Genomic DNA, 17072 nt, shown 5'->3' with positions numbered 1-17072 from the left:
TGGGAGAAGAAAATATAAGTTCCCTCCAAGTTTTCTTTTAAAAGATTTTTATAAAGCAAGGCACTTAAAATATTAGATGGCCTCATTACAGGTCCCTGACAAAAATACCCATTTCTTTTTATATGGTTTAGCTCACTGATTTTGATTTTTTAGTTTTAACCATTTTCTAGCTTCCTTTCATCTTTCCTTTATATTTAAAATGGGAAGTAACACAGTGTCCTTGTAGATAATTTGCATGTTGTTCTTCAAAGGAAGTAAACTGGTCATAGGAAGGAGTCATTTAATTTTTTGGCCCCTTTTCTTCTGATAATTTTAAATGTAAGAAAAATCAGTCCTAGTAAATTTTAATAAAGAATAGTATCTTTATTAATTTTCAAAATACTAGGAAACATGATTTACTCTCTAACAGAAAAAAAAGTCCATTTGGGGATGCAATTAGTACTAGCAGGTAATTCTGCCTCCTTTTTCTTTTCTTTTTTCAGGTCACGTTACTTTCTTTCGTGGTAGAAACAGAAGTTTCATTCCTTGACTATATTAAGGGAGGGTAAGTCATTCTCTGAAATTGTTTCATTGCTTAAGAAATGGTGAGAGGCAAGTTTGAATGTGTTTAGAAACTTCATGACAACAGCAGTCAGAGACATCACGTATATAAGCCTCTTACTAATTATAATTAAGCAGGGTTTTGGGGGGGTTTTTGTTTTGTTTTGCCAATACTGATTTATTGCTAGAGTGTTGTCAAGCCAAAGAAGGATTGAGAGAATGAGGGGGACCAAAGGAACAAAGACAGTTTCCCCCAAAACAGAGAGCTTACCCCCTTTTGCTCTTTGTTAAGAAAACAAAACAAACAAAAGCTATACTTGCCCAAATGGGGAATCTCTGCTATATATGGGCATCTTGAAACCTGCCCCCTGTATACATAGACTAAGAAGCTACAGGGTGATTGTTTCAATAAAGTTAAAAGAAAACGTACTAAGTAGGAAAAAATGTTTGCCAACTCTCCTTACTATTTCGATGTTTGTGTATATTTTTGTCTTTAGAAGATGGGAAAATAGAAAGTTGAATTTGTCATAAAAAATAGATTCCTGTATAAATAAACTCCTTGGTAGCTGTAGCTAATAGTTGATTAAAAAGATGGACATCTCTTAGCATGCTCTTTATAAACTTAAAAAAAGTGCTTGATAGATCTGGCTATAATTTGCATGTTGAAATGATGATTTGAAGTTTTAAAATACTAAAAATTCCTTTTAGTTTTTGTTTTGTTTGTCTTTTGGCTTTGCTTTGTGATCATGTGAAGTGGGTAATGTGTGTGTGTGTGTGAAAAATATCCAATAAGTATTGTCAGCAGTACAAATCAAGTAATACTTTGATGTGAATCTAACAGTAAAAGAAATTTTCAGAATCTATTACAAATAAATCACTTTTATTGGTTGTGCACATTCTCCTTTTAAGGATTCTTAGGGCTAATTAGAGCAAATGGGTTTCTACAATACTTAAGCAATAACAGTATTGACAACTGTCATTTTTATGCTTCTTATCACCTCCAAGTTTTTTTGTTTTTTGTTTTTTTTTTTGGTTTACACACATCCTACTTATATAGCACTGCCTGTGCTGGAAGAAATGCTAGTGACCTTTTACTGACAGAAGTCAGTGTATAAATGGAGCCCCAACCTATGAGGTACACTTTGTTCTAATCCTGGCTTCCCAAGTGTTTTATAAAAACCCATTTTTTTATTTACAAATGGGATATGGAGAAATAGAGTTTGAAATTTACTACATAGTTAATCTAACTGGACTTATATTAATTTTTATATAATACTATCTAAAAAGGACATGAGAAATATCTGCATATAATTCATTTTTATATGAAGATGTATATAATAAATTTATAAAATTTTAAAATATACTACAATTACATGTTTACCTATTATTCATCACTATTTCTAATACTTATTATATAGATATTGTCCCTTTGATAATGGAATCCAAATTGAGAAGCAATATAATTATTGTATTCTGTGTCTTTATGCGTCTTTGCTCTTAAGGACTTGTTATAAGCAATTGGGCATAAAATTTTAATTCCGACTTTATTAATAATATGGTGAGGAGATCTGGCTTTATCATGACACTCCTTATCACTTCAATTTCCTGTAGTTTACATGAGTCGCCTTAGTTTCTTTCATGACCTTAATGATATTTAATTTCCCTCTGAAGTTATTGCTTATATTCCTACAAAAAAGTTACTCTAACCTATCAATTTACTATACAGTGTAATTTGTGTATAATAATAGCTAACATCTGCTGACAGCTAAGTGCCTCAAGGTTATTAACTCTATCCATCTCTCTGTTGGTCCCTTTCCCTTTCTCCTCACCTCCTTTCTCCTTCTCCCTCTTTCTCTCATGAGTAATATTCACGTTGATAATTCTGTTTTCTAAAAAAGTAATGAAGTTTACTTACTTGATGTACTATTAACTTTCAGTCTTCATGTAATTAATATTTTCTATCTCATTGCTGCTAGTCAAAAATACAGTTTAATTTACATAGCCTAAGGGAAAATGATGCTTTGGCATGCAGGATATCTAAGAATTTTACCATCAGATATTTGTGAAGATTTAAACTTATTTAACTGTGAGTTATGGGTATTTATTATGATGGTTACTTCATAGAATTCCTGACTCTAATTATAGGAAATGAGGAATAGAGTTTTATGTTCTAATCTTTCTTAAAAATCTCTATTGGTATGAAAATAACAAATTGTAGCAATTTGAAATGGAGAACATGAAAGCCAGTGTGGAAATGTAGCTGCATCTATTCCAAATATTGCAGCAAATTACTTTTATTTTTCTTAACAGATTTCCTATTGATTTTTTTAGACATTTTAAGGGATTTCCCTGATGGTCCAGCAGTCAAGACTCTGTGCTTCCACTGCAGGGGGCACAGGTTCGATTCCTGGTCGGGGAACTAAGATCCCATCTGCTGTGCAGTGTGGCCAAACAAACAAACAAAAAAGATAGACATTGTAAACTTTCTTCCCTTGCTATTAAGAAATCTCAACCTCCAAGTAGATAAATGCACTGCCATGATGGAAAATTATATTAAGACCAGACACATAATTACACAAACTTTCTGAATAATAGCAAAATAGAATATAATGAACTACATTCATTTCAAATTAGAACTAATTATAATAATTGACAGTTAATTATTATAGTTTCAATAATGGCTATTGACTCTCTTGTGAATAATATCAGTCAGAATTTCTAGTCTCTTGCAACTAAAAAAATACTGTAAACTGTTAAACAACTCAGTAATATTTGGTACTCTTCAGAGTAACTTTTTTCTGAAACCACAGAAACTTTTTTTTTAGTGTTTTATTTTCAGTTTTGAGGAAAAGAAGTATTATATCTCCCAAATTTTAAACATAAATATCTATATTTGTGTTTCACATTGTAAACATGAAATGTGAAATGGTAAAAAAAAGGTAATGTAAAATGAAAATAATTTATTATGAAACTAGAATCCCCTGTAGTCATACTCTCTAGAGATAATCACTGTTAGAAACGTATTTATTCCCAAACACACATCATTATTTTTAATGAGTGGGATAGCACTGTGCACAATAATCTAATGTATATTTTATTCATTAAATATACTGTGTATATATGTTTCTGTGTCAGTACTTATAGATCTACCATATTTTAATAGTTTTCCATCATATGGATGTACATAATTTAGTTTAAAAATCTCCTGTTGATACACACTTTAGTTGTATCCATTTTATTTTCATATTATAAACAAGGCTGCAATGTAAACCCTGGTACATAGCTTTTTTGTACACTTCATTAAGCATATCTGCAAGGTCACATCCTAGAAATAGTATTGTTGGTTTAAATGGTATGCATATTTTACAATTTGTCAGGTATTTCTAAATTATTCTGTTAACAAAAGGGTAATAATAATAATTTATACTTCTAACATCTGTGTATGCAAGTTTACCATATACTTACCCTTACTGAATAGCATCAGTACTTTTTCAACTTTGCTAATTTAATAGATAAATATTATAACTCATTGTCAGTTTTTATCTGTGAAACCTATTTATTAGCCGTTGTGACGTCCTTTGTGAAAGCCCATATTTAACCAGCCATATCTTTGGAAACACAGGTTTCAGAACCTTCTATTTTTGCTTTTCCCCTGCTCCCTCCTCCCTAGTCCCACCAAAAAAGTTTGAGTATTTTCAACTGAAAACACAAGACCAAATGTAGTAGGGAGCTACATCCTTCAGTACAGTAAACACTTCAGATAAACTTCCCCAATATTCACAACTTGGTCTTTGACACCACTTCTCTTCTGCACATATCTAAAGAGACTTTTTTTAATCTGGCCTTGCCTTTTGCCCTGTGATTACATTGAAGAAAAACAATAAAATTAACTAACAATTTGGGCTGCAATCAACGAAGCAATCCAAAATAGTAGTTTGGAGGTCATAACTATTTGCAGATTTGTGGAGTTATCAAGGTTAGTTCTTTTGAAGAGATGTCCCACCATATTTCTAAATAAGTATGATATTTCAGAAGTGATTAGAACCAAGTGTTGAATTCAGTTTTGTTTTTATAAAAAATTATAGTAACTACTCATTTTTAACTTAAAATACCAAGATATCAGCATTTGTTACTGGTATTTGTGTATTGTTTTCTTGTTAACTTGGGTGAGCATCATTATTGCTAATTTGGGTGGCATCAATTCAGGAATGTACTCACCATATTCTAGTCTAGCAGAAACTATTGTTGAGTTTTGCTTATGCTGAATCTTAATTGACAAGTAAAACTAGATGTTTTCAAAAAAGGTGGAAGATTATCATATAAAACATTAGCAACAGCAATTAAATTGGTACTCTGGCTAGCTGTGGGTTATCCAAAATAACATTAGTTTAGGTTTTCCTGTATTCATTTTGTTCTCTACATTAATTGTATAAACTATTTTCCTTATACTGGACAACATGTGGGAGCATGAGAATAGACAAAGCGGGCAAAACAGGTGACTCGTGTGGAACATGTAGGACTAACAGATTGTTATTAAACTCTTAGAAGGAAATTCTTGAATTACACTTTAAAATGTAATCTCTCTTCTTGTTTCATCTCACAAAAAATAATTGAATAGAAAGTTATGAAAATATTGTTTTCTCATGAATCCAAGTAGAAATTATGTATAGTTAAGAATGAACACATTTAAATATTAAACAAAATTGTTCTCAATAGTCCTTTAATATCTTCCCCTTCAAAGGAACTTCTTTATATGTCTAATTCTTAGTATTGGGTATTCTAGGCTTCCATTACTGTAGTCATTATTGATGTAGATATTTACCTGATTGATTGATTGTTTGTGAAACCATGTTGTTAGTGTGTTACTTTTCATTCATTGTCTCAGTTCCTAACACACTGTGTTTAGCTGCAGTAGAAAGGTTTATGGATTGAGGTACACAGTGAGCAGATGAGACAGATGCATTCTCAGACAAGGTCCAATTTTTATGGAAATACTCTGTGAAAGAAAATTTTAATTTTTAGACCTTCTTTTTTTCCTTTTTTTTTTGCTAAGCAGAACCATGCTTTCCCTGGAGCATAAGATACAATTTATGACTTGAGGTAGTAAAGAGTTTTATTTTCTAAATACAATAATATCCACAAAGGAGGTCTTACTGTAGAGTAAAAAAAAATGGATTGCCTCTTCTGGGTTGTCGACATTGGAGTTATTATTTTTAATCATGCTCTGTATGTTTTTCCTGTGGTTATTTTATTTCTCTTTACTTACTAAAAATGATTTTAATACTAAAATTCTGATACAATTGGAAAGCAAAGATGTTTACTCAGTAATCCATAATGTATGACATTGAATATCCCAATTATCATTGATAAGGACAATGTCAGATTCATTGAAAATCAGAGACAGTTCTGAAATCTAAATACTCCTTTAGGGTAACATCATCATTTTTATAATAATTGTTATTTGTGAAATGAGTTTATTGGCCTCTACAGACAACAGCTCACATTATGAGTATCTGAAGACAGAATCATGTTTCAATTTGGTTTTGTCTGCCTTTCAGTCCTCTATTTCTCTCACGCCTTCATGAAACTCCACTCCACCACTAACAGGACCAAGGAACAAATATATATAAAGTTTTTCACATTTCTTTGACTGGCAGATGAATGGGGAAAACAGATCTCAAATTCTCGTGCACACTGAGTACCCCTAAGCAACCAGAATGTCATGTCAACCTGAAACCCTAATCTACACTTTTATCAGAAAATTGAGTGTATTAGAAACTTGCAGGCCTATAGACTGTCATTTACTTCCTCTGAAGAAAGCCCAAAATGTCATCCACCTGGTCCCAAATGAGCTTCACAACCACTTATATACAGTGGTTGCTAGCTTCCCTGGTTACCATTTTAATTGTTCATTCTCAAAATATTTTTATAGAGATGAACATAGAGTAGCCACTGAATAAATACAGATTAATTAGAAAACCACTTTAAGCCTTACTTTCCACTCTTTTTTCCCAAATCTCTTAGCATAATGAAACATTAAAAACAAATAGGAATTTTAAATGAAGAGTGTGACAATTTAGTTAACTGGATTACAAACCCCCATGTCTGTCTAGCTCAGATTTTATCATCTTGTGACCTTCCTCTTTCCATGCCTCATATCATAATCACCAAACAAAACAGATGGACCAGGCTTTCCGGGATAAGAAAAAAATGCTTTTGTGTTGCCTCTGCCAGAAATCATCTCAACTCTGTATCTGTGTTTTAGTGACTTGGAAGAAGGCAAGATCAAGATAAGAAGCATGAACTGCTTATTTTCCTCACATATTAACGGAAAGGGAGCATGAGAGAAGATAATAGGGGAGACCCTAAGTGGGCACGTTCTGGGAAAGAATCAAAATAGGGGGTAAATGTTTGGCAAAAAATCAAGTCAGTTAAATAAGTGGTTGCTGAAGGCAATGCATAATAGTGGCCAAGAATTTGGGTTCTGGCACTAACTGCCTGGTTCAAATCCTAGATTTGTCTTTTGTTGGCATAACCTGTTTCTGTTTCTATGAAATAGAAAAAATAACAATAATGCCTATCTCACAGAGTGACTGTGGATTAAATGGCATATACCCTCGATAAATGCTAGCTATCATTTTTCTGAATAATCTGAATTTGTTTAAAGTTCTAATGTCTTTTCTCATTGTTGGTGGTAAATGTCCTAATTAACAGAGACATGGAGAGAAAAAGACATATTCAACTTTATAAAGTCAATAACAGTCTCTTTTTTTTTTTAGTTCAATTCTCTTTGGAGGATCATGCCAGGGTATTCCTTCCATTGTAGTCAATCACAACCCAAACTCTTGACACTGAATCTAAAACTTGTCTGAAATTATATGCAAAAGGTTTATATCCCACTCCAAGTAAAAAGTCTTAGGAGAAAAATTAAAGCTATCTACCTATTATAGGCTCATTGTAGAGGCTAAAAGTGGACTTCTTAATATGCTTATTTTAAAGGTGAGTTGAATATAAGTAAGTGTCATTATTAACGAGCTCCATAAGGATTTTTTTAAAAATACTTGAAGCAAGTGCAATGATGCTATAAAATATTTGCCTTAGTTTTATACAGTTGGTGGCATTATATTAGCTATGTCATCTCAGGGAGCACATCTTGCCAGAACATACAACACGAGTTTTTTTCCTAGTCCAGTTTCTTTTTGAAAACTGAATATACATAACTAAGATTTTTTTATAGTGCTTCTTGTTGTGGCACCCAAGTGTTTTGCATTCATCAAATAAGGCGAGAGCTAAACCCTGCAGTGCTGAATGGGTATAAATATAATAAAAGTAAAACCATTCTGCCTTCTAGAAATACATTCACCTAAAACATTATCATATCTAAACTAAACTCATCTAAAATGTGATTTAGAAAAGAAACTTATGGAAGTATTAAGAAAACTCATAAACACTGTTTTGGTTAATGCTTGATTCTAATTTTTATATATACAAAATGCATGCTTGAGAATTCTAAAGATGTCCAGTTATAGCCTTTAAGATTGTGATTTAATTGCCAGCTCATGTTATTTTTCAAATGATTTTTTCAGAACTATACATTTCAGAGTCAAAGGAAATTGCATGTATGTTTCATCATCAGAACCAGTGCTAATTTAGCCAAAATATTGACAAGCTATTTTGTACCAGGCAGTTTCGTAGTTATATTTCATTATCAGAGTGTGTACTTTTAGCCACACTGTGTCTAAAATAGTTTCTTTCTGGTGGGAACTGAAAGCTTGGCAGCCAGGGGAAAGGGAAACAGAGTTAAGCAAATAAGAGTGGTTTACCAAGGGCAGGTTGTGGAAGAGTGGGAAAATTTATCACTGACATTGCTTAGAACTGCTAGTGTATGGTGATATTAAAATATAGACTGTGTATTAGTAGATTACATTATTGTTTTTAAGTTATCTGCAGACAATGTACCTTCTACTGCCTACACCCTTGGGGGCTCATTACCCCAGCCGTGATACACAACTTACCTTCACTATGGGAAGAATTAATGAAAAAAGAGATATATATATGTTAATGTAAAGAGAGAAGTGTCATCTGCCTCAACAGAGGAAAGGATTAATATGAATAAGGAAAGGATGACATGGTTGCTCAAGAGATTGGTCCTGCAGCACGCAGAATATTTATTATATGCAGGTACTTCAAGATTTTATTTCTGATAAGTAGAGGGCTTCTTCAAAGTATCTGGTACCTTTTCATCATATGAGAAAATTGAGATTCAGGGACATGGTAATTTTGCAAATGAGTCACATCTAGCTAGCTAGTTGTAATTCTGAAATTCAAACTCCAATCTATAATTTAAAAGTTCATAGCTTTCCTGCTAGGCATCATGCCTCTTCAGCAACTACCTCATTTAAAATGGGACTCTAGGGAATCCCCTGGTGGTCCAGTGCTTAAGACAGTGCTTTCACTGCTGTGGGCCCAGGTTCAATCCCTAATTGGGGAACTAAGATTCTGCAAGCTGCAGTGTGGCCCAAAAAAAAAAAAAAAAAAAAAAAAAAAAGGGATTCTATTGGATACTGCTTCTCTTTTTGGTTAGAGGTTGATATGTTTTGTTGTTTTCTTTATGTCACTTATGAGATATTTTCTAAACTAATGATTTGAAAAAAGGTTGGCCATCTTGCATACCTACCTTGATAAGGAGTTCTTGAACTACAGGATGATCAGCTTACCTACTTGCAAAGTTGTATTTTGGAACACTTTAATTGTGTTAAAAATAATACTGAAATTAATCTTCAAAACCTGGAGAATGTACAAAGGTTTGTTAATTTATGAAAACTAGATTTAATAAGGACCAAAACTATTAGCATAAAAAGTTTAGGAATCATATCACTTGTCTCCAGTTTTTTTTTATTCTTTTTATTTATTTTATTTATTTATTTATTTATTTTATTTATATATTTTTTATTTATTTTTTTATTTATTCTTTTTTTTATTCTTTTTTTATTCTTTTTTTTTATTCTTACTTTTGACATTTATTCTTACTTTTGACATTTCACATTTCACTGATCCCACAGAAATACAAAATTTTAGGAAGGATAGGAAGGAAAATAAAGCTTATAATTACTTCCTTCAGGGGGATTTTGTTTTAGGAAGTACCCAGATGACACCTTCTAACAAAATTAGATCCTTTATGGTGCTATTTTGGTTTGGGTAGATTGGGACCTTAGAAGCCAGTGTGAAGGAAAGGAAATCTGACATGGGAGGATCAGGTTGTAGAAAAAACGTTAAACTCTGATAGCTCTAGAAATTGGATAAATATTACAGCAGTTTTCAAAGAAATATGCTAAACTTGGGTTCTAAAAAACTAGCTTCAATATGGTGATAATAATCATAACAGCTACTTCTTGAGTGCCTGCTATAAAAGACAGGTGCTTTTCTTGTCCTTACAGCAACAATCCAAGAAAGATTTTGTTAACCCTAGCTTATTACAAATGAGGTGCAGAGAGGTTAAATAGCCTTTCAAAGATGATATTGCAGGTAGGTGAAAGTATTTTAATTTGCATTTGTGTATCTCAAAGCCTGCCCTCATTCTAGCAGACCTCACTTGTCAAGGACAAATAATCCTGTCAGTAGTTTATGGGCACAGGAATCCGGAATTTTGAAGATGTAGCAAAATTTAGAGTCAGGCAGCTGTCTGTGTTGTCATTCAGGTAGTTGAACTGCTTTTAAGAAAGAGGGAAGGGCTTCCCTGGTGGTGCAGTGGTTGAGAGTCCGCCTGCCCATGCAGGGGACGTGGGTTCGTGCCCCAGTCCGGGAAGATCCCACATGCCGCGGAGCAGCTGGGCCCGTGAGCCATGGCCGCTGAGCCTGTGCGTCCGGAGCCTGTGTTCCACAACAAGAGAGGCCACAACAGTGAGAGGCCTGCGTACAGCAAAGAAAAAAAAAAAAAAAAAGAGGGAAAGGCAAGGCAGAAAAGTTCAAGGTTTAGCCCATGGTGAGCTAGGGTCAAGAAGGATTAGGCTGGATAATAGTCCCTGAGGAAGTGAACCTGAGTTCAGGGCAGGTTCCAGAACCCAAGGTGAGCTAGAGTGCATCTCACTAAATCAAGGCAGAAGCATAGTCTCGGTATTGGCAAGGCAAGAATGAAAAGAATATTAGAGTTGGGTGGGCATCTCAACTTCATTTAGGGTTCTAGATTCCAATAGATAGTTGGTCTGAATCTGCCTTTGTCAAGATTAATTTAAAGAAAGGTGGAGAAAGTTCATCTTTCATGTTGGATAACGTTCAGTTTGTTCAACTGAACAGAATTTGAATTTGGGAAGAAAGTGAAACAATCCTTCTGCACATCCCCATCACAGTTGTTAGTTCTTGATTATTAATTCATAACAGCTGTAGAAAAGTTATCTAAGATGGTATCACTCTGTGTGTGTGCATACATGTGTGTATGTGTAGCTTTCTTTGACATGCACATATGTTTTCTATGTATCTTTGATGTGCTAGTTAAGATTTCCACATTAACATCTGATTTATCTGTCATTCACAACTTTCAGAAAGGTGGCAGAATGAAATAAGGACATTTTCCAAGAATATATTTCAGTAGTACTAGGGCATATGCATTGGGAAGTGTCATGAGATGTTACTACTAACTCATGAAAATTTGCAGCTGTGCCTTTTTTATACTATCTGGGTTTCTTGAAATCCTGTTCTTTTTTGTCTACTTCTAAAACATAAAATGAGAGCTACAGTAACACTTCCTAAGCAAAATGTCTCAAGGATTTATATGTGATAGCCTTATGAATACTCTGTCAAGAGAAATTTCATGTGAATTCAGTTGTGTTGTTGTTGTTGTTTTTTAACTTTGACTCATGGTTGCTTCTTTTTTCTCTAACATTAGGCTTCAAAAACTATTAAAGGTAAAGTAAATAAATTTTAAAAAATAGAAAGGTAACAATTACTGATGAAGATTTATTTTAATTTTATGACAAATCATTTATCAGAGTCTTCAAGAAATCTGTTTTAGCCTAAAGTTGTAGTATTGCTAGCAACTTTCTTTAAAACTTTTATTAGCTAATATTTTCAAAATACATAGAATGTGGCCCTTGGCATAATAAGTATACATTATAATATGAATGAAAACGTTTAAGAATCATGGGAATGAACAAGCTGTTATCCACAGTAAATGCACAGCTGTGTTTTAAGTTAGGCTATTGATTGTGAATTACATGATAATCTGCTGTGCTGTTTTGTCATTGTTTTTAATTGTGGAAAGTTGAAATTGAGCTCTATGAGTTCAATGATAGTGTTTGCTTTGCTCCCATTTTCTGTTGATCACTTAACACAGTGCTTGACTATCAGAAGATGCTCAATAGGGGCTTCCCTGGTGGCGCAGTGGTTGGGAGTCCGCCTGCCGATGCGGGGGACGCGGGTTCGTGCCCCGGTCCGGCAGGATCCCGCGTGCCGCGGAGTGGCTGGGCCCGTGGGCCGTGGCCGCTGGGCCTGCGCGTCCGGAGCCTGTGCTCCGCGGCGGGAGAGGCCGCAGCGGTGGGAGGCCCGCATACCGCAAAAAAAAAAAAAGAAGATTCTCAATAAATAATTGTTGAATTGTAGTTTTTTAGATGGAAAAATCCAAATGGTGTGATAATAGGTTAAGGGACTATCACAACCATGAAATGATTTGTGAGCCATCATATTTCCCTTCTGATTAGAATACTGTTGATTCAACACAGAAAAGGAGTGAGATTCTTTCTGATATGCAGAATGAAACAAGGAAGTAATCAAATCTTGAAATCAATTAACCACCAAATATGCATCAACAATTGTTTTACTTGTTGAGATTTTCTGTTGCACCATGATTATCAAATGGTCTTAGTTATCATTTAGTGCTAAATGCACCTGTCTTTTGTATTGTTTTGGAATGTCCCAAGCTTCAAGCTTCATAGGTACTCTTGGTACAGCCTGGCTCCCCGCCTTCTTCCCTCCTTTCTTTCTTTATTTCTTTTTTCCTTCTTTCTTTCCTCCCTCCCTTCCTGCCTTCCTTCCTTCCTCCCTTGCTCCTCTGTCCTTCTTTCCTTTTTCCTTCCTTTTTCCTTCCTCTTCCTTTCATTTCTTTTTAAATTTTCTCTCTCTTTTTTTTTTTTTTACACTTTTTGTTGTACCTAATCTACTTGGTTTTATAATTTGGTTTGTTTAGCTAGCTAAAGGTTTCAGTAAATAAACACTTTTCTCTCATTTTTTATTCTTATATACAGTATACTTCTTCAGTTAGTAGCCATATCTTTTCTTTGCAGCTTTGCTAGGTACAACTGGCTTTGAAATGACCTTTGTATCTCTGATTATTGAAGGTTTTTTTATCTACAACTAATGCTTCTAAGGAGTTGGTATTTATGCTACACATCCTGGGCTACCTTGGCAAATATATTAGAAACAGTCATAAAATGAACACATTCATCCAACAAACACAGTGATGTTCCAATATGTAGAAAGTAGACACTGCTATAAGAGAGAGTTGAGCCAAAACAAGGTGTCTATCCCTAAAACCTAAGGAAGATTGAACCAGACACAACTGCTATATTGACTTTTATAATGTGCTAAAAGCCATGTTCTTGAAGCTTAGAGTTATTTTTCATTCCTAAGGAAGTGTCATTTGAGTAAAAGAACATAAAAAGGCATTTATAACAATTATCTTGTGATTTATGTATATAACATAAGTGATAGAAGAAGGACAGATTTGCCCAAGCATGAGACTATGCCCTGGCATCTTTATCGTTAAGGATATCTGTATAGTATCATTTTTCAGTTTGTAACATAATAATCACTATCCTTTATTGTGGTTTTATTATAACCAGACAGTTCACAAATATTTAATTGTACAATTAGAGTAGCATAGAGTTTATAAATATGGTCTTGGAGGTTACATGTGAATTTGAATTCCAGTACTGGCATTTATTACTTATGTGGAAAGTTAAGTTTTATGAGCATAGATTTCCTCATCTATAAAAGGAGAATACTAGTACCTTCCTTTAAAAATTATTATGAGGTTATTTGATAAAAGTTATATAAAAACACATTCTATATGTATATGTTTTATATATATGTGTGTGTCTGTATGTATATATATATACACATATGTATATATATATATATACAGACACACACACAAAGATAATGTTTCATGTAGTTTTTCTGTCCGTCCTTGCTTAATTGTTATGTGCCAGGTACCTGCCTTCTGAGAGTTCTAAAACTTGGCTAATGTCAGCAACTGGGTTGCTGAAATTCAAACCCCGTCCTTTCAGACTCAAAAGCTAATAAACCCTTTCTAATATACCATACTATACCCTATATTATAGTCACTTTCTCTCTAGCAGCAGAATGAAAAAGCAATGTCCTGATGGTGACTGTTCTTTTCAGTTCCTCAAAGGGATTTATTATCTCAAAATATTCTCCCAAATGTTTCACTGATTCTTTTTCTAAAAGTTTTATGTGCTAAAAGTGTTATGCTCCAAATTAGCCTATATTCTTAGCCTCTAAACCTAATTTCTACTCTGAGAAAAAAATTACCATATAGCTATAAAGAGAATCTATATTAGTTTTTATTAATGTAAAGCAACAAAGGTTGTTTATTCTTTAGGGAAAAAACGTGAATTTGTTTCAACACCTGAGCAGTATTAAGGATTTTTCAGCTGAATTTTTATAGAAAGAAGGAAATGTTACTATACTTTATACTAAGAGAACTACAAGGGACCCTATAGTGCCATACCCATCATCATCACCATCCTCTTCATCATCACACCACCATTTAAATAACAGCTCAAACTTCGAAGTGTTAAATCAATTGTACAGTGTATCAAAATTAATTTGTTATTTAAAATAGTCTAAGCAACCATGTTTTCAAATTATTTACTTTTTAAATTAAAAATTATTTTGTAAATTAGATATGACAACAGGTTATCCCAGTAATTATATCATTGTCACTTATTTGTGTTTTTATGCCTTCTTTGGTGAGAAAGTGGAATTACATATAGAAAGACTTAGAGGTATATCCAAAAGAGTGAATTTTTAATGCGAATGCCACCTCCTTGGTTTCTACCGAAAAAAAAAAAAACCACTAATACAGTAAAATAATTTTGAGTAACTACCATGTGCTGAAATTTTTAAGTATATATAACAATTTCATCTATATAAATATTTATCCATATCTATAAATACTCGCAAGTATACAGGAATGCTGTGAGCACTGAGCACTGATCAGTATTTGAAATACTTGAGTTCTGAAGACAGCAAAAGAAAATCCTGTGTTTTCAGGATTGTTGGAATTAGTTTAAGGAACAATATTATTAGACATTATTTTAGCAATGCCATACTTTTAAGGACATAATAATTTCACATCGACTACAGAATAGTTTTCAAAAGAAATTAATAATAAATGTTGACATTGGAGACTGGCAAATAATTATTTATAGTTTGACTTCATTATGAGCTCCTCACTTAGTTATTGTGCTTTCAACTAGGAGCTATTTTTATTCCTGATGCTTTATTTTGTATTTTACAGTTGCATGATCGTAAAGGTATTTTGCCAGGTTCTTAGCTTGTAAAACTGCCTAACTGATACTAATCAGTGTGTGCTGTAACATAGTTGCTAGTAATAACATTTAAGAAAATTAGTGATGTTAAAAATGTAACAAAAATGGAAATCAAACTTCTTTTTATGAGGTTATTCAGTTATTAATGATTCTAATTTACTTATATTTTAGAACACAAATCAATTTCACAGTGGCTATTGATTTTACTGCATCAAATGGTGAGTATTATGACTATCCCATATTAAAAATTATCAGCAATTACATTAAAAAATAAATATTTATTTTCATGAGGTTTAGATGTTTTCTTTCCATGAATACATACTTCTGAAGTGTTTCCTACAAACTTCAGATAACTTTTCTTTTTTCAATATTATGAAATAGTTCAGGTATACAAAAGACTATAAGAAATACAACAAAAGTGCATAATAGTCCCATTCAAATTTATTAAATATTGAAATATTGTCTTTTTTGTTTTACATATTTTTAAAAGGAAAATTTTAGATCTAGTTAAGCTCGTTGTGTACCCTGCCCCATTTTTTTCTACACTCCCTTCTTCTCCATGCATAACTACAATTCTGAAGTGTGTCTAACTATCATCCTCATTTTTATAGTACTTTTCTGTGTATTAATTTATACAAATGTAATTCAAATACATGTACAGTAGCTTAGTTTACTTTTACTCAGTTATTTTTAAGAATTACTTATGTTAACACATTTATATTTAATTAATTCAGATGGACCATCATATAACACCCCATGTATGGATATTCCTAATTTGTATATCAAACATTTTAAGAAAGGAAAGAGAGTGGACTTTTAACTGTATTTTGAAGTGACTTTGTTTCAAACAGAACAGTCATTTAAAATCAGTTGTTATATATCATAAGAACATGAGTCTCATTATTATTTTATTTTTACTAGATCTCTACTGGCGTATAATTGCTTCACAATACTATGTTTGTTTCTGTTGTACACAAAAGTGAATCAGCCATATGCATACATATGTCCCCATATCCCCTCCCTCGTGAGCCTCCCTCCCATCCTCCCTATCCCACCCCTCTAGGTCATCACAAAACACCGAGCTGATCTCCCTGTGCTATGCTTCTGCTTCCCACTAGCTAACTATTTTACATTCGGTAGTATATATATGTCGATGCTACTCTCACTTTGCCCCAGCTTCCCCCTCCCACCCCGTGTCCTCCAGTCCATTCTCTATGTCTACATCTTTATTCCTGCCCTGCAACTAGGTTCATCAGTACCATTTTTTTTTTTTTAGATTCCATATATATGTGTTAGCATATGGTATTTGTTTTTCTCTTTCTAAGTTACTTAACTCTGTATGACAGACTGTAGGTATATCCACTTCACTACAAATAACTCAATTTCATTTCTTTTTATGGCTGAGTAATATTCCATTGTATATATATGCCATATCTTCTTTTTTTTTAACATCTTTATTGGAATATAATTGCTTTACAATGGTGTGTTAGTTTCTGCTTTATAACAAAGTGCATCAGTTATACATATGTTCCCATATCTCTTCCCTCTTGCATCTCTCTCCCTCCCACCCTCCCTATCCCACCCCTCTAGGTGGTCACAAACCACCGAACTGATCTCCCTGTGCTATGCAGCTGCTTCCCACTAGTTATCTATTTTACGTTTGGTAGTGTATATATGTCCATGCCCCTCTCTCACTTTGTCACAGCTTACCCTCCCCCCTCCCCATATCCTCAAGTCCATTCTCTAGTAGGTCTGTGTCTTTATTTCCATCTTACCCCTAGGTTCTTCATGACCTTTTTTTTTTTTTTTTAGATTCCATATATAGGTGTTAGCATACGGTATTTGTTTTGCTCTTTCTGACTTACTTCACTCTGTATGACACACTCTAGGCCCATCCAATTCACTACAAATAGTTCAATTTCGTTTCCTTTTATGGCTGAGTAATATTCCATTGTATATATGTGC

General features: G+C 33.4%; 1 protein-coding gene across 2 annotated transcripts in view; it reads left to right on the top strand.

Annotated features, from left to right (window-relative positions):
- Positions 1-17072, top strand: part of CPNE8 (copine 8) — a 211403-nt gene that overhangs the window by 124888 nt on the left and 69443 nt on the right. For both annotated transcript variants that reach the window (XM_082666811.1, XM_082666812.1), the window contains 2 exons: positions 483-544; positions 15279-15325. In XM_082666811.1, the coding sequence (XP_082522937.1) occupies positions 483-544; positions 15279-15325 (109 nt within the window). The remainder of the gene's footprint in view (positions 1-482; positions 545-15278; positions 15326-17072) is intronic.

The sequence above is a fragment of the Grampus griseus genome (genome assembly GCF_964374135.1).
Source record: "Grampus griseus genome assembly, chromosome: 11".
NCBI lineage: Eukaryota > Metazoa > Chordata > Mammalia > Artiodactyla > Delphinidae > Grampus > Grampus griseus.
Note: the sequence above shows the minus strand (reverse complement) of the source record. Positions and strands in the feature narration are given on the sequence as shown.